This window comes from Hippocampus bargibanti, linkage group LG03 (assembly GCF_051943395.1).
Source record: "Hippocampus bargibanti isolate YZ-2025 linkage group LG03, ASM5194339v1, whole genome shotgun sequence".
NCBI classification, from domain to species: domain Eukaryota; kingdom Metazoa; phylum Chordata; class Actinopteri; order Syngnathiformes; family Syngnathidae; genus Hippocampus; species Hippocampus bargibanti.
The window spans coordinates 24,327,295-24,354,081 of NC_142736.1; the positions used below are offsets into that span (position 1 = coordinate 24,327,295).

General features: G+C 41.7%; 1 protein-coding gene and 1 long non-coding RNA gene across 2 annotated transcripts; one reads left to right on the forward strand and one right to left on the reverse strand.

Moving 5' to 3' along the window:
• The first annotated feature begins 5,547 nt into the window (after positions 1–5,547).
• LOC148900765 (uncharacterized) lies at positions 5,548–20,912 on the forward strand. Its single transcript, XR_016114501.1, has 3 exons — positions 5,548–5,649; positions 20,444–20,635; positions 20,795–20,912. It is a non-coding gene; the product is annotated as an uncharacterized LOC148900765 (long non-coding RNA).
• dldh (dihydrolipoamide dehydrogenase) lies at positions 18,574–26,129 on the reverse strand. Its single transcript, XM_088992718.1, is given in 13 exon segments — positions 18,574–19,936; positions 20,041–20,302; positions 20,394–21,132; positions 21,223–21,399; positions 21,506–21,545; positions 21,547–21,723; positions 21,805–21,974; positions 22,073–22,203; positions 22,308–22,368; positions 23,660–23,917; positions 24,554–24,614; positions 25,247–25,561; positions 25,725–26,129. Coding segments are annotated over 13 exon segments (2,451 nt in total). The 5' UTR covers positions 25,779–26,129; the 3' UTR covers positions 18,574–19,930.
• Between the last annotated feature and the right edge of the window lie 658 nt (positions 26,130–26,787).

Here is a 26,787-nt window from a genome sequence, read left to right on the forward strand (position 1 = left end):
ACCATTTGATATGACAATCGCATTACCGCTTATTGTGTTTTTACAGCCTCATTGGGCATAAACAGGTCAAACGTTCAAAAAAAAAAAGTTTCGCAACTACTTTCCTGGAAAGTGTTTGATAGAGAGAATCCAATATGACCGTATTCAAATATTTGTAAACATATTACGAAGTAAACATATTCAATGTCATATTAATAAGGATGAGCAATCAGAACACACATCTAGGGCCTTTTATTAACCCCAAATACGTTTGTGATATAATTGGTGTTTCCTGACATTTTGTTTTGATTCCTTTCAGAAGCCCCAATGTTCCATTTAGCACTGACTGCCATTTCAAACGACAGTATTCATAATTCAGTCTAAAACAGTTCTAACGTATGATGCTGTAAGCACTATTCTCACTGTCTGTATTATGTTCTCTCGTGGAACCATTTGTTTTTAGCCAAATATGTTTTGTAATTATGGGAGTGAAAGTCCATTTTGATCTCATCATATCCAATCAAAACTGCCACAAACACAAGTACAAAACATTCAGGTGTCTGCTGGAAAGCAAAAAAAAAAATCAGGAAAATGTCACGGGTAAAAGCAAAACCCAAACAGTACAGCAGCCATTCCAGAAAAAAAACAATGGACTCTGAACACAGTTCAATAAGTTCACATCAAGAATCTCTTTAGACTTGGAAAGGGTTCTATTGCCTTGACAAAAACCAGTGATGTTCTGCAACCGCACTGCACAAATAGGGCCCAGGCAGAACTTTTTGTTGGGGACAAGGGCCTGAGGTGATTCCCAGTTAAATGGCATGCAAGACAGAGCGATCAAAGGTTGAGAGAACCAAAAACAGGAGATCAATTAAAGAAAGAGTGCTACATAGTCTTGCATGAAAGTGGAGGACCAATCTGCCAAAGAATCAGACAGCAGGAATGGTTTAGAACGTGACTGATTGTGATTTAGAGCAATAGTCTCCAACCACCAGTCGGTCTCTTGGAACTTGGTACTCAGCCTAACCGCCCCTCCTTAGATTAATGAGCAGATTTTGTAATTATGGGAGTGAAATTCCATTCATCATGGACGAATAGTCATGGAGCAGATTTTAAGAAGAAATAAGTCCAAATTTTTTCATCTTTGAATTGTAAAAAGTTACACAGATGTCTTATGTCACCGTATTTTGTTGGTATAGGAGGATCTCAGAGTTGTATGCAACTGTTTTCTTGCCAGTGCTAATGCTCGGGTACTACAAAAATAAAGCAATCAATCAGTGTGTTCAAAAGCGAAAGAGTTGGAAAGAGGGACTTTTTCACATTTTTTAAATGTTCACAAAGCTGTCCTGAAATGAAATGTGCTTCATGTTTTACATTGACCCGTATCACACAGATTGACGAAGTGATCATCTATTCTAGACCAAGGCTGCTCACACTTCTTCAGTTTGGGAGCTGCTTTTGAAATGACCAGATCAAAATGATCTCACCATTATATTTAAACTCAACTTTATTTGTAGAGTGTCAATTCATGACAATGTAACATGACCTTGGCATGCGATCTATCAATAGTACATTGGAGAACAATTGATAGATTTCAATCTACATATTGAGCACCCCTGATCTAGACTCTCGGGAAATATAAAGATGAAAGAGGCGCCGTAGGACAAGAAAATGAAATATTTGGTGAACTGTTAGCTTCTTTCGTAGTTATATTGTGTTTGCTGTTTTTTTGTTGTGGTGAGTGGAGACAAATTACAAAACACTGAGCACAACGTTGTTGCTCCTCTATATCCACCAACAGAATTGAACCTTTGTTGTTGGCTTTTGTTACGTTTGAGTCCCTCTCTCAGCCAAACTTGTATTCATTTCAGTGAATCTCTCAAATTAATCTTTCAGAAACTTTCAAGAAATGAGCATTTGTCAACACTCATTTTTAGGGGGCGGGGGTATTCACAATCGTCAGCATGCTGCTTTGCCACCATTTGGGTCCAAAAATGTAATTCATTATTTTGTTTATATTTTGGTGGAGACTTTGAATTGTAGGACTAACGTGTTTCCACGGTCACCAAAAACATGATGAAACTCACCACATTGAATTGATTGCACCTGCGTTGTCCTAGTGGGAATAAAAGTGGCGGAGCCTATATTCAGAGAATACTTTATCATTTCATGCTCTTAAGCAATGCAAGGCATATCAGGCTAATGTATTCACCAGGAAACGTGGCTACAATGAATTATGTCACACTTATAGAATGCCAAAAAATCACTCTTGTATTGAAGGTAAAAAAAATACATAGTCACGTTTCCCTACAATGTGACATGTACTTGTCTGCATGCACATTTCAGTGATCGTAGTATATCTGATTTGAAAGAAACATTTTAATATCAGTGTGTTTTGTAATCATACCCCTTTCATCTGCTCTTTCCATTGGCTGAACTTCACATCCCATTCAACATCTGGATGCCATGACGGTGTGCTGTGTGAGCCAATGAGGACGTTGGTGTGTACCTTATGGAAATTGTGTGTTAGAGAGAGAGAGATAGAGTATGTGAGCGTGTGAGTGAAGACAACATATGGACAGTGCCCTCCCTTCCTGTTCAGAGGGGAACAATGTCGCTGTCTGTGAACTGCCGCTTGACCCGTGACCTCATAGGCTCACACATACACAAAGAAAAAGAGAAGCACATATAATGCTAGATAACTACACATGTACACTGCCAGCCAGCTGTCCCCTCACAGCCACTGTCCGGAATAGAGACAGCGAGGAGCGAGAGTGACAGCCAGCAAAGCAGACGCAATTGTTTTCTCAGGCCGCGTGAATGAGTCTGGAATTCTCTCAGTTTCTTTTAAAACCCACGTGTCACCCAGCAGGGAAAACGACATGTTCACAGTAGACCTCTCTTCCTGTTTCCATCATCTTTTCCAACTGCTTTCCCCCCAGGAGGGTAGAGTAGAGGGTCACTTAGAGCAGCTGTGAGGGGGATCGTACCACTCCAATGTCTAAAACTGATCCTTCTGAACATTCTTGTTGATCTGTTTCTTAAATGAGACAAATGTTTACAGTTCCAGACAAACCGTGCAAAAAAGTCAAATTTGTGATATAGATTAGATTACATTATATTAGATTAGTTTTTCTTTGTCTCTCAGTGGAGAAATGTACATTTCACAGCAGCAAAGTTATGGAAGGAAGAGGAAAGGAAAGTAAGAAGTAGAAAACCAAAACACAGGAGCTGCTGGAAGGCCATCTACTCTCGCGGCGCCATCTTGAAGTAAATGAACAACAACAAAAGAATATGACAAGACAAAGTCATTCAATCTTAAGCACTTTCTGCACGCTCTTTGTTGGATGAAGCATTTATAGATGGAACAGGAGAGCATCAAAGCATCCTTTTCACCAATGGATCAGGGATGTCATAGTGTAATGAGAACATCTGCTATTAGCTAAATTTTGAAAGCAAACACAAACCTGTAGCATCCATTGACACATCCATTGTTTCACATTTCCTGTCCCATGTAAATCCGCTTCAATTCCGAGCCGCGACAATTCCACATGTGCATCGGCGTTCTGCGCTGAAGCTCCTTTCTTCTTATCGCGGGCTCCTCCAGCCATGCCTCCATCCACCCGCACCAACCTTTCCGCTGAACAAACAGGGCGGTTAAAATTCTGCCCATGACAGGCGCAAAAAAAGAGATAGAGGTGCCCTATTTAAACCCTAGTCGTGTTTTTCTCTGGATCATTTACAGCACATAACTTTTTGGGGGGTCTTAAAATGTACGTTTAAAGTAATATAAACACATCTAAACGAGTATAGCGTGTTGAGAGCTAAAAATATTGTACTAATAGTCTAATAAGAGTATAGCGATCTGTCTGTGTTTACAGTAAACAAATCATATGGAAAAAATATTGAATATGTGTTACTATTTAACAGTGTGTTTGGAATAGAATGAAGGAAAATGAAGTATACACTGTCAACTAGTATAAAGCCAGAAGGACAACATGACAGCAGCTAAAGCCAACATCCACACAGTCCTCTAGGCAGCTGTTTTCTATTCAATACAACACTCACATAGCAACAAGAATTTAGAAAAAGACACTCCCCGTTGAATACAATTTCAATTGAATGTTGAACCAAGTAATAACAATTCTCAATTATTTATAAAGTTAACTAAAAAAGTAATTGGCTCACTCTTTCAAAGTTATACTGATTCTCCCTCCTCCAGGTTGAAGCCGATCTTCCCCATACCTTTGGTCATGAACAGTGGTGAAAAGAATGGTTAAAAAACACTGAATTAGTTGTACATTGTGGGTGCAAAAGATGAGATGAGAAGAGGTTCAAAGAAGAAAGGAGATAAAGAGGAGCAGCTGGCAGGTGTCAGCAGTCACAAAGGACCATCTGTCCATTGAGTGTCATCTCTATCTATATACGCACAATTGCACATAAACACGTACACAAGCAGACGTTCACCTTCCTTTTCCCTGTGGCGGTAAAATGCAACTTGAAGTTCCAGTCTGGAACAAATCTGTACCTGAATGTACTGAATGGGAATGTGAGCGTGCATGTGCGCATGTGTGTGGCACTCAACTCTTGCTGTGAACTCCTCAAACTTCCTCAACTACTCACCAATACCGACACACACACTGTGTTGACCCCTGACATTTCACCTTAAGCTCGCTCCCTGGGGAGTTTGTATGATTGCAAGCGCTGCCTGGATGTCAAGCATCCGTGTAAGCAGCGTGGACAGTGTTGGGAGGGGGGAGGGTTGCGGGGTGGTCAGCCAGGAGCACTTTTGGAATTTTTAATGGGGTTAAATGCTGTTTAGTTGACAATAAAGTAAGTTGTGGTTGAGCTGTTTTACTGGAAAAACTACGTCCAAAGCAATGTGTATGCTGCAAGTTATTTTTGGTGTAAAATAAAGATGGATGAATTTATCAATTGAGTCACACTGGAATGATTCCTCACCACCACAGGTTAGAAATAGTCGTTCCATTGATTTATTATTGCGGCGTACACAAGGAAGTGTGTTGTTGCAAGACAACATGTAGGCACGGTCATATTTTGAAAAAAGGAATATTGAATCTTTGGCAGCATTGTCAAATTTAATACTGTATGTTTTGCCTCAGAAACTAACATTTAGAAGATTGTTCAGATATATGAAGCATAAAATGTTTATTGTTTTCTTATTCTGTGGATAAGCTATGTGAATTTTTGGAAGCCAAGTAGCACCTTTTTATGCTAGAAGAGAATGCGGAGCATTCGCTTGTTTTGATTTTTTTTGACATTTTGGAATCGTCAAAATCGAGCTAGATTTGAAATAAAATTTCATGAAATAATCAGCCCAAATTGTATCTTGCCATACTAACTTTCACCTCGAGCTATGAATCTGCAAGAGTCACCAAAAATTGTGACTGTCATATGCAAGAATCTTTAAAGGCAGCCCATATGTAATATGCAGTTCATTTTTGTTTCAAATTCTTTTATTTATGACCAGATTCATTGACTTCACTTTTAATTGCCCTCCCCCTCCCAATCCATGCCCCCCTTCCTTCCACATCCAGTCGACAGAGGGCGGATTCCGGCAAACACTTCCTTTCTCCACAAAGATACTTCCTGTCTCTGGAAATCTATTTCCTGTTCGCTGTTACTCCAACAGCATTCCTCGGGACGCGGGTGAGTGTGTGTTTTCCTTAGTGTGTGGTGACCTTTATTCCAGTCTTTGTGAACCTTTAACTCTCATCTCAAACTTAGTTACACTGAAATTTATTTGAATAAAAGGACCAATTGGAAATGAGAAAACCAAGACTGAAACACTACATTTATTGGGATTCTAAATTAAGGAGAGAACATTTTTAAAAAGCAAACTTGACAGGAAACAGGTAGATTCCTTTAACACTAATAGGCTACATTACACACACACACACACACACACACACACACACGCACGCATGCACGCACACACACACACACACACACACACACACACACACACACACACACACACACACACACACACACACACACACACACACACACACACACACACACACACACACACACACACACACACACACACACACGGACGTCTCACTTCTTATCAGTGGTATCTTAGAAGGCGGGATTTGTGCTTTTTCAGAGGGCTGGTTCCTAAACCCCTGACACACGCATACACACACTCACACATACACAACTGAGACGCAAGACAGAGTTCACCAAATCATTGATTTATGTTCATTCATTTTTTTGTTGTCATGAGACTTGGCAGTTCTCCCGAATGTAGGGGATCTTTATCAGTCTAAAACTAAATAGTAACACAGTGGGTGAGTGGTGAGATCATTCTTTCGGTTGAAGGTTCTTGCATGGATTTGTTCTGGCTTCCTCAGTTTCAGAAAACTTGCCTGTTGGATTCACTGAAAGGCAGCGGCAGGCCGTGCATTTCACTCCGAGGCCAAACGTCTAAATCACTCCACAACTGCGAGTGTGGTGTGAATTATTACACGTCACATGTGACTATCCAATCACAATTTGCGAAAACTCTGATGTTGCCAAAGCCTCAGAGCAGGCCTCTGTTGGGTTGCCAACTCGAGCTCTGATTGGTTAAAGCAAGAGTTCCATCTGCATTGATTTTTATGCTCCAGGGCCAGCAGAACTGATTGTGAAGGCATACAGGTAGATTTCTAACCCTGATGAATGATGGCTGAAATGTGATTGGTTAAATATTTAAATATGAAAACACACTTCGGGAAGCAGCACAACAGGGGAAAAGCAATGAAAGGATGCTGAAAGACAATTTGGAATTATTTAATAAGAATTCGAGGGCAAAGAATTATTCACATTAGTCTGTGATTCAGATATTTTTAGTCCAGCAGAGAAGGTCTTGCAGTCCCTGACGGCCCAACACTGCTGAAAAGTTGTACTTGATATCAGTGTGAATGTTTTTTTTTAGTCTGTGTGTGCCCTGTGATTGGCTGGCGATGAATTCAGGTCCTGCATTGCCTTTCTCTTCGTCAATTTGGACCGACTCCTGCTCACTTTTGATGGTAATGGACATAGACAGTTGCATTGCATTTACTGCATTTAATAATTTCTTTTCCTCCAAGTTTTGAAGTACCCGATAAATCAGATGGGTTTCCTTGCCTGTTTGCTCTTTCCATCTCCCAACACACACATCAACTACAGTTGAGAATGGTCAAGCGGAGCCCTGTAATCATCCAACAGGAGCGTCTGAAGTCAGGCTGCTGGTGGGTTTGTTCATTGTTGGTTGGGCCACCTCTCTCCCATCTGCTGCTACCCATTAGCATGGAAACAGGACCCGGAGCATTTTCACACATACACACACTGGCCATTAATCAAGGAGTCAGACCCTAAATCCATTCCCACACATACACACCACACAGATGAAAACAAAGAGTGTACACACGGATGCAAGCATCTCATCATGGAAACATCCCAGTGCACACTTTACTCCATCATGACCACACCTCTTCTTTCAATAGAGCCGACCTGGGCAACCCAATTTACTTACTTACTTAAGGGACAACTTTTCCCTCGTGGCACTGTCACACAAGAGGATTTGTCGCCGTCAGCTGTTCAGTGTTTTGTTTTTTTATTGTGTGAATGTGGTGTCTGGCTGGTTGCGATAACATGAGCACATTGTAGACTAGGGTACATAATAAAGAACATAAAAATACAGTTGGTCAATTTGTAACGAGTGAATTGAGAGGACATCCCGTTCAGAATAAAACACAAAGAAAGACACATTGCGCACAAAGGCATCGGGATAACATTACAGGAAGTGAAAATGGAAGAAAATCTGCAGTGTTCATTCTCATGGCATCCCCTGCACTGGGAAGTTGTTCGACAAGATGTTGGCAGAGCCAGCCATCCATTTGTGAGGTCAGAAGTCACAAATGCTTGACCCAATCGAGGTACTTGGCTCCCCATCTCCGTTGTAGCTCATTGCAATTGTTTTTCATACTTTTATACCAATCCAATCAACCTGTTTAGTATTGACTAGGCTTCGTGCAGCCGGAAGAAAAAAAACAGCCCACAACAGAAGAAAATACAATGTTTTGTGTGTGTGTTCAAAAGGCATACTTCACCACAGCTGTGTATAATTTCTTGAGCCCTCATAAAGCAGAGAGGCAAAGAATTTCTCATAAAGTCTTGATGAGGTGAAGAAATGTAATAATAATTGAGGACTTGGAGAAATTTGCTTACATAAACAGTATCCCATAAATGTGGCCAAAAACATTTAACTGTCATGCTATGTGCTAGGTTTTCATTGATTGTGATTGTGTTGTGATTAATTTTTCACTCAAATTCCAGGACCCATAGAATATTGAGTTTAAGGACTACATCAATATTCAATGCAGCGTAAGAAACCTTAGACTCTCTTCTTTCCTCAGAAATAAATAGTTCATTCCTAAGTTATATGGGTCTGGAGTAATATGAGGTGCAATTAGGGGCGGCTGTTCAAAAGGCAAATGCTGTCCCCTCGTGAAAGGGAAAAATATTGCCTGAGGTCTGACCGGCACTTTATCAGCACCCACTCCCCTGCAAGAAAAACCAAACCCCGAAAAAATTCGGGAATGGCAGTGAATGTGTTAAAGACGTAAATGCAATGGTCAATCAAAATGTACGTGTCTTTTCACATAGGCTTTAATAACCAAAACACATACGAAGTCAGATGTAGCCGATTGCAACCATGCTAGTTTGTGTGTCCGTGTGTGTGTGCATGTGCGTGTGCATGTCTCCTAATACTTTTTATCTAAGTCTGCTTTTCTGGACATTTGACTAAAGAGTCTGTGTTGGCTGGCGCAAATGTTTTCACAAAAGCAAATATATTCCATCGCAAACCCCACGGCCATAAATCGCACCGGATCAGCCACTCCACTCCGTAATGACTCCACCCACTCCGTCGGGCTAGATTCAGGCCTTGAGGGCACTTTTTTTAGATGTGACACTAACCTCCTCTTAGACGTGAGACTGTGGCCAGTGGTCAAAGTCCAAAGGTCAAAGTCACTGTGGTCTCTCCAAAAAACATGTTTTTGGCCATAACCGCCAAATTCATACACTGATTATGACCACACTTGACATTAATAATCTATAAGGTAAAATGATGAGGTGATAGCATTGTGTACCATGAAGTTCAAGGGTCAATTTGACTGTGATATTATAATGTTGTGGACTTTGCGGGCTACTTTTGAAGACTTGACTAAAATGAAATACTACTGCATGAATTCAAATCATTCCCTGTATGTACAATGCAAGCAAGGCGATATTTGTCATGATTAGTCATTACTCCAGGAACCCATCAATATAACAATTTTAACAATTTAAGTGATGTTAAGGGACAAAAAAATCTTCATCTGGAGAACTTGTCAATTAATGGATATCTGCCTAAAGATGGCTGACGGCCTAATATAGCCAGGAAATATTCCACACCAACCCACAATCGACATACCAGTCAGGTATTGAGGTCTCATCTCACCAGCTGCTTACTAAGAAATAATACAAATCTAAAGAACAAGGTAGACATCTGTTATCTCTCTCTCTCTCTCTCTCTCTCTCTCTCTCTCTCTCTCTCTCTCTCTCTCTCTCTCTCTCTCTCTCTCTCTCTCTCTCTCTCTCTCTCTCTCTCTCTCTCTCTCTCTCTCTCTCTCTCGCCTCTCTCTCTCTCTGTCTCTCTCTCTCTCTCTCTCTCTCTCTCTCGCCTCTCTCTCTCACCTCTCTCTCTCTCTCTCTCTCTCTCTCTCTCTCTCTCTCTCTCTCTCTCTCTCTCTCTCTCTCTCTCTCTCTCTCTCTCTCTCTCTCTCTCTCTCTCTCTCACACTCTTTTGCTCTCTCTCCTCCTGTGTGTCCTCTGTGGCAACATCTGCTTCCTCCACTACTTGTTCCCATCATGCAGTGGGCGTGCCCTTTGTGTTGCCTTGCGCGGCCTCATTGTTCTAGCCAATCATTGTCCCTTCCAAGCTGTTCCCACGATGCACCACTAATGGCCAGAAGGTGCTGATGGAAGCTGGTGTCTCTGAAGGAATGACTCTGTCTTTACAACCACTTTAATCCCCGAGGGAGAGATGACAATAAACAGTATTTGGGAAAAAAACATGAAATATAATCATCTGTGATGTGGTGGACTTATTCATTTGAAGGATCAGGAGCTTTTGGCGCAGTGTGGAATCAAAACATTTCATAGGATCAGATTAGGGTGGATATTAGTTGCGTTTGAGCGAAACAAACAAAAAAAGTAAAGGAGGAGGGGCGCAGCCAGAATCAGTAAGTCAACAAGAGAAATGGAGCTCTGGGAAAAGATCAGAGTCGAGTCCCTGGGGAATGGCGACAGATGAAGTCGCTGAATAAGCTGTCTGTCATTGTGCGACTCGGGCTGCTGTGGTCACTTCGTTTGTTCACGAGCAACAATAGAGCACGACTGAGAGAGAAATCTCTATTTTCCCACAAGATTCGGCACTAAAAATCTGGAGTCATTGATGCTCTGCATGGAGATTTGACCTGGTGACAAATTGTGATGCTAATAAAATAGACAATAAATAATAAATAAATATTGGAGAGATGAGGCTGGTCAATGTGATTCTACGTTCAAGTCAGCTTTTCTTTTGACCTGAATAGCAAACAGGAAATGAAAACAAAACCAAAAAAAGTCTTTAGGAAAGAAAATGAAGGATGACGCTTGACAATTAATATTGATCAGATCAGTAGAAAGACAATCAGGATCAATGTGCGTGTTACATAAAGTGCATTGAATGGGTTCATTGAATTAAACTCTGGCATAGGAATGCCAAATGTCTCTTAAACACAATTTCCAACAATAGTTCCCCAGACATCCCATTAGCACATGGATTGCCAATCACGTAAAATTATCCAATTTAATGTCATTGGTCCAAAAATTATTTCTTCGTAACAGCAATAAAATAGATGACATTCTTTCATTATATTTACTTTCTTGTGTCGGGAGATTTGTAATAAAAAAAAAATAATACATTTAATTTCCAAGTGCCTTTCTGAACACCCAAGGACACTTTACAATACAAAACAATACATAAAATAATAAAACCATGAATAAAACAATAAATAATAAAATAGCAGATTAAAGTAGACCATGAAAGCAAGTTTAAACAGATGGGTTTTGAGGTGAGATTTGAAAGTAGGGAGGGTCAATATATATTTTATATATATATATTACAATATATAATATGTTGGGTGTAAGTGAGTTTGTGTGTATGTATCTTTTCTCAATTCAAACAAGGACACTGCTTAAGCGAAAGATTGTGTTTGCTGACCTATAGTCACACGTGCAATTTTTCATGAAAAGTCCATCTTGAAAATGAATTTTTGCTAACTTATGACGTGTCATTTGGAGCACTTGTGATTGTGAAGGCGTTGGGCAGATTACATTGCAATGGCAACACACAGAAACTGAATTGGGCATAAAATAATTCATGGAAAAATATCAAATGTACACCTGGAGGCTTGGCAGTTGAGCGAATGGCAATGAAATGAGGATAACAACCTGATGAAAATAATTTCCCACAATTTCATGTCCCGTAAATTGTAAATGTAGGTCAGTGCTCCTAGTCGTGTTTAGGCCAGCAGAGAAAGCCTTGCAGGCCCTGTCTCCTAACCATTGATTACATGGCAATTTACAGAATTTTAAAAGGTTTGTAGCCCGTTCGAAAAACTAACTGTTATTGGTTTCAGAAACAGATCCTGGCCTGCTCTGCGCAGTTAAGTAGAAGAACATGTTAGCAGCCAGTTGTTTCCGGGACTATCTTTCTCTCCGATACGTCTAGAAAAAGTAGGTCACCTTAGCCAGATGGGCTCAAGTTTACTCTTTTTGATCAAATCCACAGTGGTCTTAATTATCTGGTACATATTAACAATAGCAACAACAATGTAGTCATCTCCACTGAAGCTTGTACGGAGACCTGCTGTTGCGTCTGGGTGGACAAACCTGGTGGCTATGCACTCTTTCACCGCTATTTATAATACATCACAGTCAATGCATGATGAATATGAATATATTTTTTTTTTTTGGGGGGGGGGGGGTATTGTTTGAGGGTAGAACTATATTTTTTTGGTTTCTGTGTTAACTGTGCATTGAAAAAACTAGCTCAAGCACTTTATTAGTTAAACCTTTACTGAAAGTAAACTACAAGCCAGTCTCAAATTAGAAAATAGATCCAGGAAAATACTGTATGGAGTTCACAAAAGTACCATGTGTTTTGGCATATGGGAGGAAGACAGAGTAGAAAGAGAAAACATATTGACTAAATTTCACACTCTCTTTACAAAATGTTTGTAAAATATATGTAAGATGCATACAGTGAAAAGCGTTACTTCCAACAAGTGATGGGAAATCCCTACATTTACGGTCATTCTTTCAAGTTAGCGTCCGTTGGGTATGTATTTGCCGGAAATTAGGGTCGTAGGTATCAATATAAGAGTATTTAAAGGACAACCAACGTCATTTTTTTGTTTCCTAACTAACATCACAAAAACGTTTTATAGCATCTAAAATACCCAAAACACGCAGTATGATATTTTTAGTCAAATGCAAAACACCAATAAAAACGACTTAAAGTGTCTAAAAAGTACTTCAATTTGAAACCGGAACTGGCCAGTTTCAGAAGGTCCCGCCCCCTTGTTCGTTGTGTCATGGCAAGATGTCTTGCCTTGCTCGAGAATCAAAACAATGGCTTCAGATATGCGGAGAATATGCTCATCCAGTTATGAATATGATTCAAATAGTTCTGAAGAAGAAAACATACATGTTTGCAATTGATTAAAGAATTTATTCCGTGTCATTTTGAGGCATCAGGGGTGGGAAATGTCGCACCCAAAAAAGGCAGAAAATGGTGACAAAGCCTTGTAAGGAATTAATCAGCCCGTTTCCACAGGCTGAGCCCTCTGCTGCCTCTTTTTGGTCCTACACGAAGTTTTCCGACCAAAGTACAGCAAAATGCATTGATGTGATGAAGGACTGTTACAATGTGTCCTTTTTTCGGTCAGGGGTGTTCCTTCAGTGACGTAGGGTGAGGACTCGTCACCAACTAAAAAACAAGACTTCCGGAATATTCATCGCGAGTCTTGAAACGTAAAATATAGCCATATGTGGTGGAATCTTTGTAAAATACGCTCAGTTGAAGTCATTTGAATCCATTTTACAAATTATGGACACAACTTGTCCTGAGACGTCGGTTGTCCTTTAAAGGAAGTACAGTAAAGTCTCGTTATATCGATATCGGATATATCGATAGTCCCGGTTATATCGATACTATTTCTATGCACGCACGGAGAAAATTACATGCAAACAGGGTCGGATATATCGATAGTCCCGGTTATATCGATATTTTTTCGGACTCCCTTGAATATCGATATAACGAGACTTTGCTGTACTTGTAAAAATGTTCCGTAAAAATGCCTTGTTAAAATGTCTTATCCCACTTGACAAGACAATACGATGCAAACGTCAGTCGCCTTTTGGTCTATTTGCCCAGTTTAACTATTTATTTTATCAGACTTGGTTAAAGAAACAGATTGGGAGCATATAAGCATATAAAATTGTTATTTAGAATTTCAGATAAATGCCATGCAAATTGTGTTGGATGGAGTAACTTTCTGTTTTTGATTGATATCGATGAGGGTGTCTCGTGATGAAAGGCCGAAACACCCAATGATTCTTTGGAGCACTACTGACGATGTGTCCCAAATTCACAACCTTCCCATCCCTGAGGCACAGCTCCCACACCACTCTCAACATCAAGGCTAATCTCATGTGAGGACCATCCATTGGCACAAACGGACAGAACAACATCGTGTCCAGTGTTTCGTGATTCTCACTAATAGGTGTATGTCTTCATTCCCGTCTGAGCACTGAAACCGGGGCTGAAAATTAGTCTCACTCTTGTACACAGGCAGGGGAAAACAAGCAAACTCCACACAGGAAGGCCTGGGTGCAGATTCAAACTCATGACCTCCTCTTAACTGTCGACAGATGTACTAACGAGTCATCCAATGTGCAGCCCAAATTAAAACACATTTAAAAAAAATATTTTTCTAAACTGACAAGGCTGCTCTCAGTGAAAATAATTTAATACTGTGATTTCTGTATTTCCTCAGAAAACCAATTGAATTATTTCACTCATTTAAACGAAGTGTCATTTTATGCAAAACATCTGTAAATTCCCTTCCAATTGAAAACATTTTTGTTCATTTTATTCGACCCAGCTTTTACCGAAAACATAATGTATTATTTCTTTCCTTCCATAAAGTTTTTGTTTTGCTTGATATCATTTAAAATTCTACTTTTTTGCTTTACTTTTTTACAATTTCAAGATACAGAAAAAAAGGGAGGCCGGGTGGGGCTCAATGCGTGGCACTGGTGAGGGGAGAAGTTCTTAAATCTTTTGCAAAAACTCTGTAGTTCCATTTTCACTGAAAGTAAGAATCACAATGTCATGCAAACAGAAAAAAAATGTCATTTAAGATTTTCTTCGAGGAGAGACACATGAATGGACAGTTTAATCATATTATAGCAGAGACGCACTTAAACAGTCTGTTCTTTGGATTGGATACGGTCCTGCCCTACTACCTTCCACAACAAAAGGCATGTGTGGACTGAGTGAATGTGCAAGAAAGGGACAAACGTTGACAACTTTTTTTTCCATACAGTACATGTTTGATTTATAATGCTAAATTTTTGTGCTAAACTGCTCTTGAAGGATATTAATGAACCAGATATACTGAACAGTCATAAGAAAAAGTGCAGTTCTAATTCTGTTTTATTTAGATAATTATAACATAGCAAAATTAGTTTTTGTACTCGCATGCCCCTACTCGATTTGCTTTCCTACTTTCTCTTTTTCATCATTTTTTGCATCTGTAAATTGTAAATTTCTCCATTGGGAGACAAAAGTTTTTGTCCTTCTTCTTTCTCATGGATAAAGAATATTAAATTATGACCAAAATGATGCAACAGCACACAATATGGCGGGAGCCGCAGACTCCTACAGTTCGAAGTGGCCCCTGCCACATCAGAATCAGAATCAGAATCAGAATCAGAATACCTTTATTCGTCCCGCAATGGAGAAATTTGCAGTCCACAGCAGCAGTTGAAGAGATACATAGAAAGTGTTTTATAAAGTTTTATAAAGTGTTTTATCATATGCAGAAATTCTGCCATGCAATAGATATCTTGGCACACGTATGACGTGAAAATAGAAAATAAATCCACAGAAAAGAAAATCAGCATTTTAATGCAAGTCAGCAGTACGTGTTCTTATAAACACCGATTTTTTTTTTAATCTACATAAAATCATACATTCTATATAATTAACAATAATTAATGTGGCAAGAAACAACATTAATACATTTGAATTTATCATATGAACACGTGGGGCATAAATGGGTTAATTAATTGAAATTTGCCAATGACTAGTATTGTAGAATGTGGTACAGTACTTTTTATGGTGTGAGGAAAAGAACAATAAGCAACTGAAATCACATGTTTGAATATGTGTATACACCTTCCAATAACTGCACTGTATTAGCATTAACATGGGTTAACACATAAGTCAATCATATTTAGTTTTATGTTAAATGTGAGTCAGCACACACCTGCCAACATTTATATTTCCCGTGATTAGCCCCAGTTAAAGTTAAGTGTGTTTTTGTTGGCTTTTCCTGTCTTTTTTGTATTGTTTTTTGCTTTGCTTTCTGGCTGGAGGTTTTGTGCTTACAACAGACTGTTATTTCAATATGTTGTTAATTCCTTAATTCCACCTGATCTAAGACTAGTTCCAGACAAACAACCTCAAAGCATAATGCTGCTATGACCATGCTTCACCGTAGACAGACGCTTTAGAATTATGGCCAAATTGTTTGGCCATTGTTTGGATGATGACACATTTCCCATATGCGTGATTTTGAGAATATGCAATGAGTAAAAACAAACCTCAGGAAAAATGAAAATAACATCTGAAATGTATCCGATCGGAATAAGACTGATTTTAAATGGTGGCAGGTGTGTACCGACTCCCATTTAACAATGAGCTTGAATGTGATTTAGTTCATTCTGAATTCAGCTCAGTTATAAGGTGTGCATACTTCTGCAACCACAAGTTTCAGTTTATTTTTATATCGATTATTGCACTTTGGGCTCACTTCTTGCCATTTCTTTCTGTCTTGAAAGCACACATAGACGATGCCCGTCTGTGTACGTTTAAGGATGAAGGACTGGGGCTCCGTCCTTCAGAAGTTCAAAGAGGACTTTTTTTTCTATGAAGCATATGGCATCCAGTGACCATGGCTTTGTGTGACTATTGACACCAGAGGGAGGATGCGAGTGTGTGCGGCTGTTCAGGGCCACGGGACAGCCTAGTGGTAACAAAAGATAGGCCCTAAGCCTGTCTCCTGTGATTATCCAACTCAGCGAAAAAGCTTTTGTCACAGTGGAAAAAAAAGTTACGTTAAAAAGCTCACCATGGCATGTGCTACCAATCACTCGCCGCTTGTGTAATACAAGCAAATACTTTTTGAGCGGTCACAGTTGCAGTCTTTGAGAGGCAAAACATCCCACGATTGCCCCTAAGTGCTGGCCCAGTGACCGCTTCCGCCTGCTGCCGCACATGGTCATTCCAAATGTGTCGCCTGACTCACATCATTGTGTGAAGGCCGTCATACTCCAGAACATCTTTAACCAATTTCATGCAAAAACAAGTTGTTTTCTCTGCATTTTGACCTTATTCTATTGTCTACATGCAAATTAAGTTTTACACTGACTTTTGGAAAAACTCACCATGAGATGATTGTTAAATACAAAACAGAATGAATTCTGAATCGGTTACCTTTGTTTGAAATACTTTTTTAAATTGTGCAATAAGATTTTTTTTCATCATTTTTTTAACAGAGAATGACTGAAGCGTGGCGAAGAAAATGAGTAGCTGTTGATCCAAAATATGAGATAATGTGTCTTACATGGTGATGGCAAATATTATGGAAAGTTTCTATGCAATATAAGTTCCTTAACTCGAGACTTTTGGATGGCAATGCAGCAGATTATTCATGAATGAAAAACTCAGCTCCACGTTGGTCAACTGCTTAGCCTCAAAAAAGCAGTGCATGATTACAATGTTTTTTTTAGGATTACACTTTTTTTTAAATATGCAATTTTAATCAAATGATGGATTATCTACATGAAGTGGCTGTAATTTTGAAATGGTCACTGCTGTGTTTTGTGAAACTCCCACCGTACAGAAAAGCAATCCATCATAGGGATTTACGGAGGCAACATATGAACATTTGTCACCGCCCAAATGTTGTGGGTCGATGCGTGCATTTTTTTCATCCAAATTCTTTGCGTATTTATAACACTTCAAGTCAAATTACTTACTTTGATGAACATTTCTACACACCCAGTGGTCACCAAATGACATGTATATGCACATGGACGAATTAAGACACATATGCAGACGCATACACATACGCACATCATAGTCAGACAGGGGCCACCGGCACTAAATCCAGACTGCGGTTTCCCTCTACAGCTAAAAATATCCCTCCACTTTAAACAAGATCACACACACACACACACGCACACACACACACACACACGCACACACACACGCACACACACACACAGACACACACACGCACACATGCACGCACACACGCACGCACACGCGCGCACACACACACACACACACACACACACAAGGATATTCAAGACATTCTTCAGACAAATTTTTCTTCCACAAATCCGTCACGACGCATAACTAACAAAATTATAAAGTGATGTCTGTGTCATACCCATGCACATTCACACACATACATGGAAAGAGATGACTCTTGGTCTTGCAAATTGGTCCATGATTATGGGGTGTATCTTTGTCTCATTTAGTGGTTCCGCAAGGAGACAGTCTTCTGCACCCTTACACACAAACATACTCGCAGGCACACACAAACACATACCATGACACTATCACTTGGCAACAAGAAGTACCTCTCCTATTTGTTGGATTGTCTTTACTGTAGCCTAAAATATCTCATGGGAAATAAATTGTTTCCATTTCTCACATACGTTTTTCTCCATGCATCAGGGGGATCGACCTCTATAAAGTCCTGTGATGAACATTCGGCTAACATGGAAACACACAATCCAACACTGATGTACTAAATTTTCTCTTTTATTTTGGAAAAATATTGCGCTTTTTTTCCAGCTTTTTTCCAGCAAAAAAAGACAGTCTCTGTACATACATATGAATTTTCTTTAAATACAACACAGTTACAGTGGTCTCAAGTGCCTAACACATACATACATACATACATACATACATACATACATACATACATACATACATACATACATACATACATACATACATACATACATACATACATACATACATACATACATGCAGGCACGCACACACACACACACACACACACGCACGCACGCACGCACACACACACACACACACACACACGCACGCACGCACACACACATACATACATACATACATACATACATACATACATACATACATACATACATACATACATACATACATACATACATACATACATACATACATACATACATACATACATACATACATACATACATACATACATACGTTATCTGTCATATAAAAAAACAATCATACTTAAATTACAACACAAAGTATCACACCAAATATGAACACAAATAATAGTTAAATTAAAAGAACATCTTTGTTTCAGTAATAAAAAATAACATTTAAAAACATGAATCGTATGAGGCTAACCAATGATGAGCAGGCAAAGGCGATCAATGATAGCTAAATGATGACTGGCTAACAGTTGTAAGACGCAGGTGACCTTGTCTGTGCTCACACTTTCTCATTAATGCAGGATACACATATGCACCCCCATAGTGCAAGGAGGTCTTGGTAGTTCTGACGACTCCTTCGTAATTTGACATAGACACACATTAGCCTTAGATGTTGGGGCAAAGAACTATATAGTGGTAGTAAAATATACCATGAGATGTGTTTGATGATTTTCAGTGATTTTTTAATGTAAAATTCAGCTTGTAATATTCACGAATATTTTACCAAAAGTGTTGCCCTGTGTATCCAAAGACAGGGTCAGGGGCCAGTATGGCCTAACAGGATCCATGTTGGATCAATTTGCAGTCACTACTGGAGTCTTCACTACTGTACGTTTCTGCTGAGAACCAGCTCAGCTGACACTCTGTCAGTGCTGCAGACTTAAAGATGTGTATTCGGTCCACTTGAAAAAAAAAAACAATTATCTTTTTGGAAATTGGCTCCAGTTGAGACGACTGTGCCTGGGAAAGACTTCCACCATTTTCCATATCTACACTCTGTCCTCTGCAGCACTGTACAGAACATGCATCGTCACTTATGACAGCTTTGACAATGTATTTAACAACGATAGCACATAGCACAGTATTACAACTCATAAGCTCTCTGTACTCCAAAGGTACCACTTTGTTCATTCAATCAGTACTCCACGGTACTATTATTTCATCATCCAGGTCAACGCTCCCTTGAATCCACCTCGATGCCAATACTGTATTATGATTCTCTTCCATTGACCTTCAGTAAAAGTTATTGGATAGCATGCGTACTTAGTCCATCATAGTTTCAAATTTGAACAAGACATGCACTACTTCAGGTACTTGGAAGATACTTTGTAGGACTGAGAATCAAGTATGAAAGTGACGTCCTCATTTGGGGTCATCATTGTCCAAAATTCACTGACTGCATTAGTTCAGTGTAACCTTGGCTCCAGGATCCTTCGGTAAATTCCAGGGAACAGCAGCAAACCGTAGGAGTAAAACCTCCCGGAGACAAGCTGAGCTGCACTGCTCAAGGTCAGCGAGGACCACCATTGTCCGGAGGGACCAGGTTGAAACTTGATCCTGATTAGTATCATACCTGAAAGACAAATTACATCTTTAGATGCGATTTCATGACAAAACAATGCCCCACTGATGGAGTTGAAGTTCTGTCTACTCAGTATGCAAGAAATTATATCTCACCTCTGTAGCGATTAAGCACTCGTCTTTCTGGTCCGACATGACGTACACAGACTGGTATTTGGTGTCTGCGGCGCACTGGTACTTGCTCTCACCGCTGCCGTTGCAGTGATATTCGACATCACAGCTTGACTGGTATTTGACATCACTGGATGATGGGTATTTAAGGTCACTGGCAGTGTGTTGCTTCAGATCGTAGGATAGTGAATACATGGTTTCGCTGCAGCTTGGGGCCTCTTCCACTTGTTTCGCTTCTGATGCATCACTGCATGACAGAGACAGAGGGTTATTGGGAATTTAACTCAATCAATATCAGTTCTAAGTATGGGTTTGTAATATGTTTGATCGCCGTGTACCTGTTGTGTCTTTTCCTGCACGCTTCCTCATTATCAGACTCTCCCGGCAGCTCACACTTCACCTCCGGCACATCGGGATCCTCCTGTTTGCACAGTGACACCTCCTCAGGTCGCAGTTCGTGGACAAGGTTATACTCCACACTGGAGTAGCGAGTCTTGAAGCCTTGCTTTTCTGATCCAACAAGCCCATTGAGCCCGCCGATCCCACTCAGACCACCAAGTGAACCAGCCAGCTCCGAATGGTAATCTGCCTTTTTGTTGGTGTTTTTAATGGATGTTGTCAGGACAGTGACAAGTTCCTTGTCACTGCGGAGGCAATTGTTGGTGGTCGTCAGGTTGTTCATTGTTTCGTGGCTGTCGCTTCGAACGCTGTCACTTCGATGACTGTACCGATCCTGTAGTTTGACCCGAGCGTAGACCACCAACACCGAGCAACCGATGAGAATCGCCAGAACTAGGAAGATTCCAGCGCACACAGCGGTCCAAGGAAATCCGCTGTCATCGTTGTCGTCACTGTCAAAGCTTTCGCTTTCCAGTGAGGAATATCGTCGATCCGGTCCATCCACCACCGGCTGACCCTTCGGAACTTCTGGTAAGAGGAATTGGCAGTTGTGCCCGCCGTAGTCTGGCAAGCAGGCGCACACATAGCGACCACCGCGCTCATGGCAAGTGGCTCCATTGTGGCAAGGATTGTGAGCACAGCGGGAGATGGGGGAACTGCAATTTTTGCCAGTATACCCTGCACAAGAACACAGTCTTAGGAATCTGTATGTGTGAATGTTTTCTTTCTAAAGCAACACAACTAAGTCATTTTGAATATGAAACATACCTGGTGGGCAGGTGCACGTATATCCATTTAATCCCTCCTGGCATGTCCCACCATTCTGACAAGGAAAAGACAGACAATGTCCAGTGAGGGCGCTATGACTGTCCTCACAGTTGGTACCAGAAAACCCTTCGGTGCACTGACAGAGGTACGAGTTCACTAAATCCACACATTCTGCCCCTAAAGAAGGGAAAATAGTAAAACGTCAGCTTGGGAATCACTGATAAATTTTAATTTATCAGTGTTCGTGATGTTGCTACTCCAACGATCAAACGGGAATGCTTACCATTCAAGCAGGGGTTGGATGAGCAGTGGTCAATTTTTTTTTTCACAATTGAATCCAGCGTATCCCATGGGGCATTGACAAAAGTATCCCCCCTCTGGGTTGTCGACACATCGTCCGGCATTAAAGCAAGGCCCATCCGCACAGCTACTGGCGCTCAACTCACAGTTGTTGCCATAGAAACCAAGTGGACAGGTGCACTGATAGTTTCCGTCTTTGTCCTATATTAAAAAGGTGGCAAATGATTATCTGCTTTCTTGTTTCAGTGCACATTTTTATTGACAGGTGTCTCTTATACTTACGGAGCAGCTACCACCATTGCGACAGGGGTTTCCAGAACATTCATTGACCTCGATCTCACAGCTGGCACCTGTATAGCCAGGTGGACAAGAGCATGTGTAGCTACCCTGACCGGTGTTGGTACACGTGGCACCATTGAGACATGGCTTGTGGTGTGTACAGTAGTTGAGATCTGAAAACAGCATGAAAAAAGGTATCAAAACACGTATTCTTTTTTGTTGAAATTGCAATCTTTTGGCACGCAATGAACCAAAAACCCAAGATACTCACCCTGGTTGCAGAAGAGGCCGCCCCATCCCTCCTGGCAGTTGCACTGCCAGGGTTGTTGGCACGTACCGTGGAGGCAACCCGGGTAACGGATACAGTCATCACAGTAACGACCGCTGAATCCCACGCGGCACCTATAAGCCATCATGAATCAAACGCAGTTAGTAACAAAGCCAGGAAAATTCGCGTGTGAGTTACTGTTCAAAATAGGAGGACAACGATTCATTTCTCAACTTACTTGCATTCACCGGGTTTCTCACAGAAGCCGTGATCTTCATCACAGCCAGGAAGACAAATTGCTACAGAGAGAGGGAAAAAAAGTAAAAGGGAAATAAGGCAAAATCTACTTGGCGGCCTGATCTGTTTCATTGTTCTGTGGGCTGTTTTGTGGCTTCTCCGCAATTTCCTTTATTATTCACCTGTCTTTCAGTCCTTCATCCTATATGTTGAGCCACTCATAGGAGACCGATAAAAACACAGCTGCCACAAGGGCAAAGCAGTCAAAAAGAGCAATTAGGTTCAGCAGTCCATTCCTGATAAAGACCACTCACTGCAGACTATTAGTTTTGACTGACCTCCACTATTTGCTGGACTGTTTACCTTCAAGACTTTGCTGCTATGGTGGATTTGGATACCAAAGGATGGGGGTAGTGGGGATTCGGGTTTTAGTGTCCAAAGCCACCCTAGCAGCCAACGGGCCCTCTCTATTAACACGGTTACTCACCAACACAAAAGCATCCCACACAAAGAAGCCTTTCTCCCTCTTGACTGTGGGTCTGGAGTCTTTTTTAATGCAGCCTTGTCCACTACCCCCTTCCCAACGACCACCACCTATACAACTGTACACCTAGAGCGCCTTCTCTGATCTGTTTCTACTCCCTTTCCCATCATTCTGTCCTGTTTCTGCTTCTCGCCTTCAGCATCCCTCCTCGGCTCCTCCCACCTCTGCTCGCACACAGCCCACCACCCGCCCCCTCACACCACCTCCACCCCACTTCCAACCACCACTCTCCCCAAGGCCAGCTGGTCTGTGTGGCGCAAACCACCAGACAGCTGCTTCATTGTCTCCTTACAGCGAGCAGCTGCCCCCTGAACAACAATACACTGCCCCGCTTGGCCAATCACCGGCTCGGGCCACAACAATGCAGGACCCCCACTTGGCCAATCGGGGAGGAGGTTTGGGGGTGAGGAGGCCCCAGTGGTCTAATGGAAGGCACGCGGCGTGTGAATTACTGAGGAGCCACCGCGGCTCATTAGAATGGAGGCCTCTGGTGCTTGGGGATAACTAACTGACGCCTGTTGCACACGGGCCTTGCATTAGGACACGGGGAAGGGGTGGGGGGGATTGGGGGTCCTTGAACAGCAGCGACAGCCAAGTGACGGTTGGAGTTGCTAACTTTATAAATGGCTACTGGATGCCATTTGAAGCCAATATCAGAGGTCAGGTTTAGACGCATTATCCAATATGATGTACTTTGTTCTGTGCTACGTAGACAACTATCAGTGAATTTAAATACAATGTAAATTAGTAACAGGAGGGACATCACCGCACCAAGTGGATTGACTGGATATAAACAAATCGGGACTTACGTTCAGTGCAGTACTGTCCCTTCCAGCCAGAGTTGCAAATGATCTCGCCACGCTCTCCGCAGGTGAAGTGGCCAAAGGCATCATCTCTGGGCCGACAGAACACGGAGCAGCCTTCGCCATAATAATGCTCGTCACACAGGAAGCGGTAGGAATAACGTAGCTCCGTCCTGCCTGATGTCTGCATGTCTTTGGACCATTCCTCGCCAACTGTTAGGTGACGCTGAGTGGTGATGCGGCTGATGAGGTGATCTGGGTTGTCTGTGGAAGTCAGCCACATACAGCAACTCATTGGTCATTTGTATTTAACCCACTTGATTCTGCAGAGTATGACATCATGACATCAATGTAAATTTCTCCAATGTGAGACTAATAAAGGCATATCCAATCCAATCCAATCCAATCCAATCATCATTAGGGTTGAAAATTCCAACAATTGTTTTTGCGGGGCTTCGTATCTGTGTTTTACACAGTGACAAGCACACTTTCCTTCATCGCCACGTGTCTGAGCTGTGATGCGTTAGTCACCATCAGTGTTATCATTATGTGATAAGATAAGACTTGCAGGTGGCACCTGCTTAAAATGTGCCCTTTATCTCACATCTTGTTACAGCTACCTTTTTGTTTGCTTTTCTAATGCAACCCGATGAGTCTACCATTAAGATTACAACCGTTATAAGAACCCCAACCCTTAATTATTTCTTCACCTATAACTGAGCTCAGAATGAAGTGATTCAATCAGATGTCATTATCTAGAAGAACAACTTTCATGATATTTTTTGGGCTTCAATCACTTGAATGAGGTGGAAAATGTGTCATTAAAGAGGACAACATTGGCACAATTTGCCTGCTGGCGTGTCTTCAGGTTACACTGCTGTTGCTCTGCCTGTTACCCACCTGTTGCCAGGTCGTCCAGGGAGTTTGTGTGCAGAGCCTCAATGATCAGTGAAAATGTCCCCTGGGGGAGAAAAGAAAGAGAGACACGGAGAGTCAACAGCTGCTCAGCCTGCAAAGCCACATGAGGAAAGGGTGGATGTGGTGGGGGGTGGCAATCGCAACGCCTCTCAATAAACTACATAGCCTCATTGAACACTCTTGATTCGGATCCTAATAAGACTCACGACGACTTGCTTCCCTTTCACGACCCCGCTACTATCGCACCAGGACTCCGTCGCGAAGCAAACGAGACGGAATTTCACGCTGTGCTGCCAATGATGTGCCAACTCGGGAGGATGTTAAATTTCCCACCACGCCCGGTCGGAGAGAGGGGTTTGGTGAAAACAACACCCGATCGAATCCCAACCCCCCATGCACCCGCGACACCCCCCAAGACCCCCTAACCCCACATACACATACACTCTACTACAATAGAGCTTCTCACACGCTGCTGACAAAGACCCTCACAATTTGGGGAGCATCTGCTGTGTTTTACAACTTTTTTAATCAATCTGCTCAAATTGAACCAGATCATAACAATTGTAAATCGCTCTATTTAAATTCATAACTACGCGTTGGAATTCGGAGCAATGTCGATAGCCACGCCAAATAACAAAAAAAAAGATAAATATAATTATTCCTTGAGTCACTCACCGGCCAGGTGAATCCAAAATTGAAGCGAATCGGGTTGGTGAATGTGTCCGCGTTCGTTTCGGGCACCTGGAAGGAGTTTGAGCCCAAAACGGGGGTCACCGCGCCGCCGTACGTGCAGGGGGGTTCAGGGGACACGTTGGCCTGGTAGTGCTTCAGACAAATCCGGAAGAAAGTCTTGCACTCGCACTGCTGGTGGCCCAGCTGACGAGCCGAACCGCCGCTCCCGCCGCCGGGGCAACAATTGGCGTTTCCCGACACCCCTTTTTTGTTTAGAAATTCCTGCAGCTTGAGCTCAAACACCCCCGATGACAAAACCTAAAGTCGTAGCATACACACATAGTTGATATTAAAACAGGTCGGTAAACCATAAGAAGGCTGTTATCATTTAGGTGGGTTAACATTAAAATAAAATCTACAGATAATCATTGAGTAAAAACGAAATCAAGACGGCGGTTACGTAAAATCAAATTGAAAATACCTGGCAGGTGAAAATGGTGAGAGTGACAACCAAAGTCAGACACATGCGTCCCATTGTGTTGACAGCCGGTTCAAAACAATCGCTCAAAGCTCCACAGGTTGATGCCGCTCAACTCAAAAAAACATGGAGAAAGTTTAATGCGCTCGTCCTTCAATCAGAATTAACTTTCTTTAGTCTTCTGTTTCCCCAGACAAGTTTCTTTTTAAATTATTTTGGTCAATAAATAATCCGCAGCAGAATGATCCTTGGAGGAAATTCCTTGTGAAATAATTCCAAATAATCTTGCGCAAAATAAAAACGTGGGCGTCCTTGATGTTTCCAACCCCCACACTTAATTAATGAAGTACGGTCCCGAGTGAGGAAAGCAAGTTCGCCTCGGTTTCATTCGGGTTAACTGTGCGTGTGTCTGGCGGCTCGACGCTCCAGTACAAGCTTTTATATGAGACCAGCACTCGCAGGGTAATAAGATGCAAATAAGCCCCTCTCTGCTCCTCTTCTTCCACTCCCTCCACACACCACAAGTCCGCCCCAGGGCCAACACAAAAAAGTGGGGTTGTGGTGGGGGGGGGGGGGGGGGGGGGGGGGGTTCACTGCCCACACAACTTTTTTTTCTAGTTCCACCCCTCCTACTTTTCTCTCAAAGGGACACACCAAATGGCGATAGAGAGCTGTTAAATGTACAACAACCCCCTCGTGATATCCCAACCCTTCTCCTTTTACATTCCGACAATGTTTTTTGGAACCCTCAAAAACATCACAGAACTGAACTGAACCGCAGGAAGGGCCGATCGCGGATTTCCAATTATTGTTACACTGCACGTGAAGTCGGCCCGGTACACCCCCAGCGAGGGGGTCCAAGCGTTCACCTCGGACCATCTGCCGGGACACATTCCTATAGTGGAAAACCTGGCGAGGCTTTCACATGTTCACACTCCACATGGCCTCTTCTAATGAGCTTATCATTCATTTGTGGCCGCAACTTTACACCTCGTCAAGCGCATTCGTGCCAGTGACCGATGACGTCATCGATTTTAAAAAATGACGATAACCAATGAAAAAACAC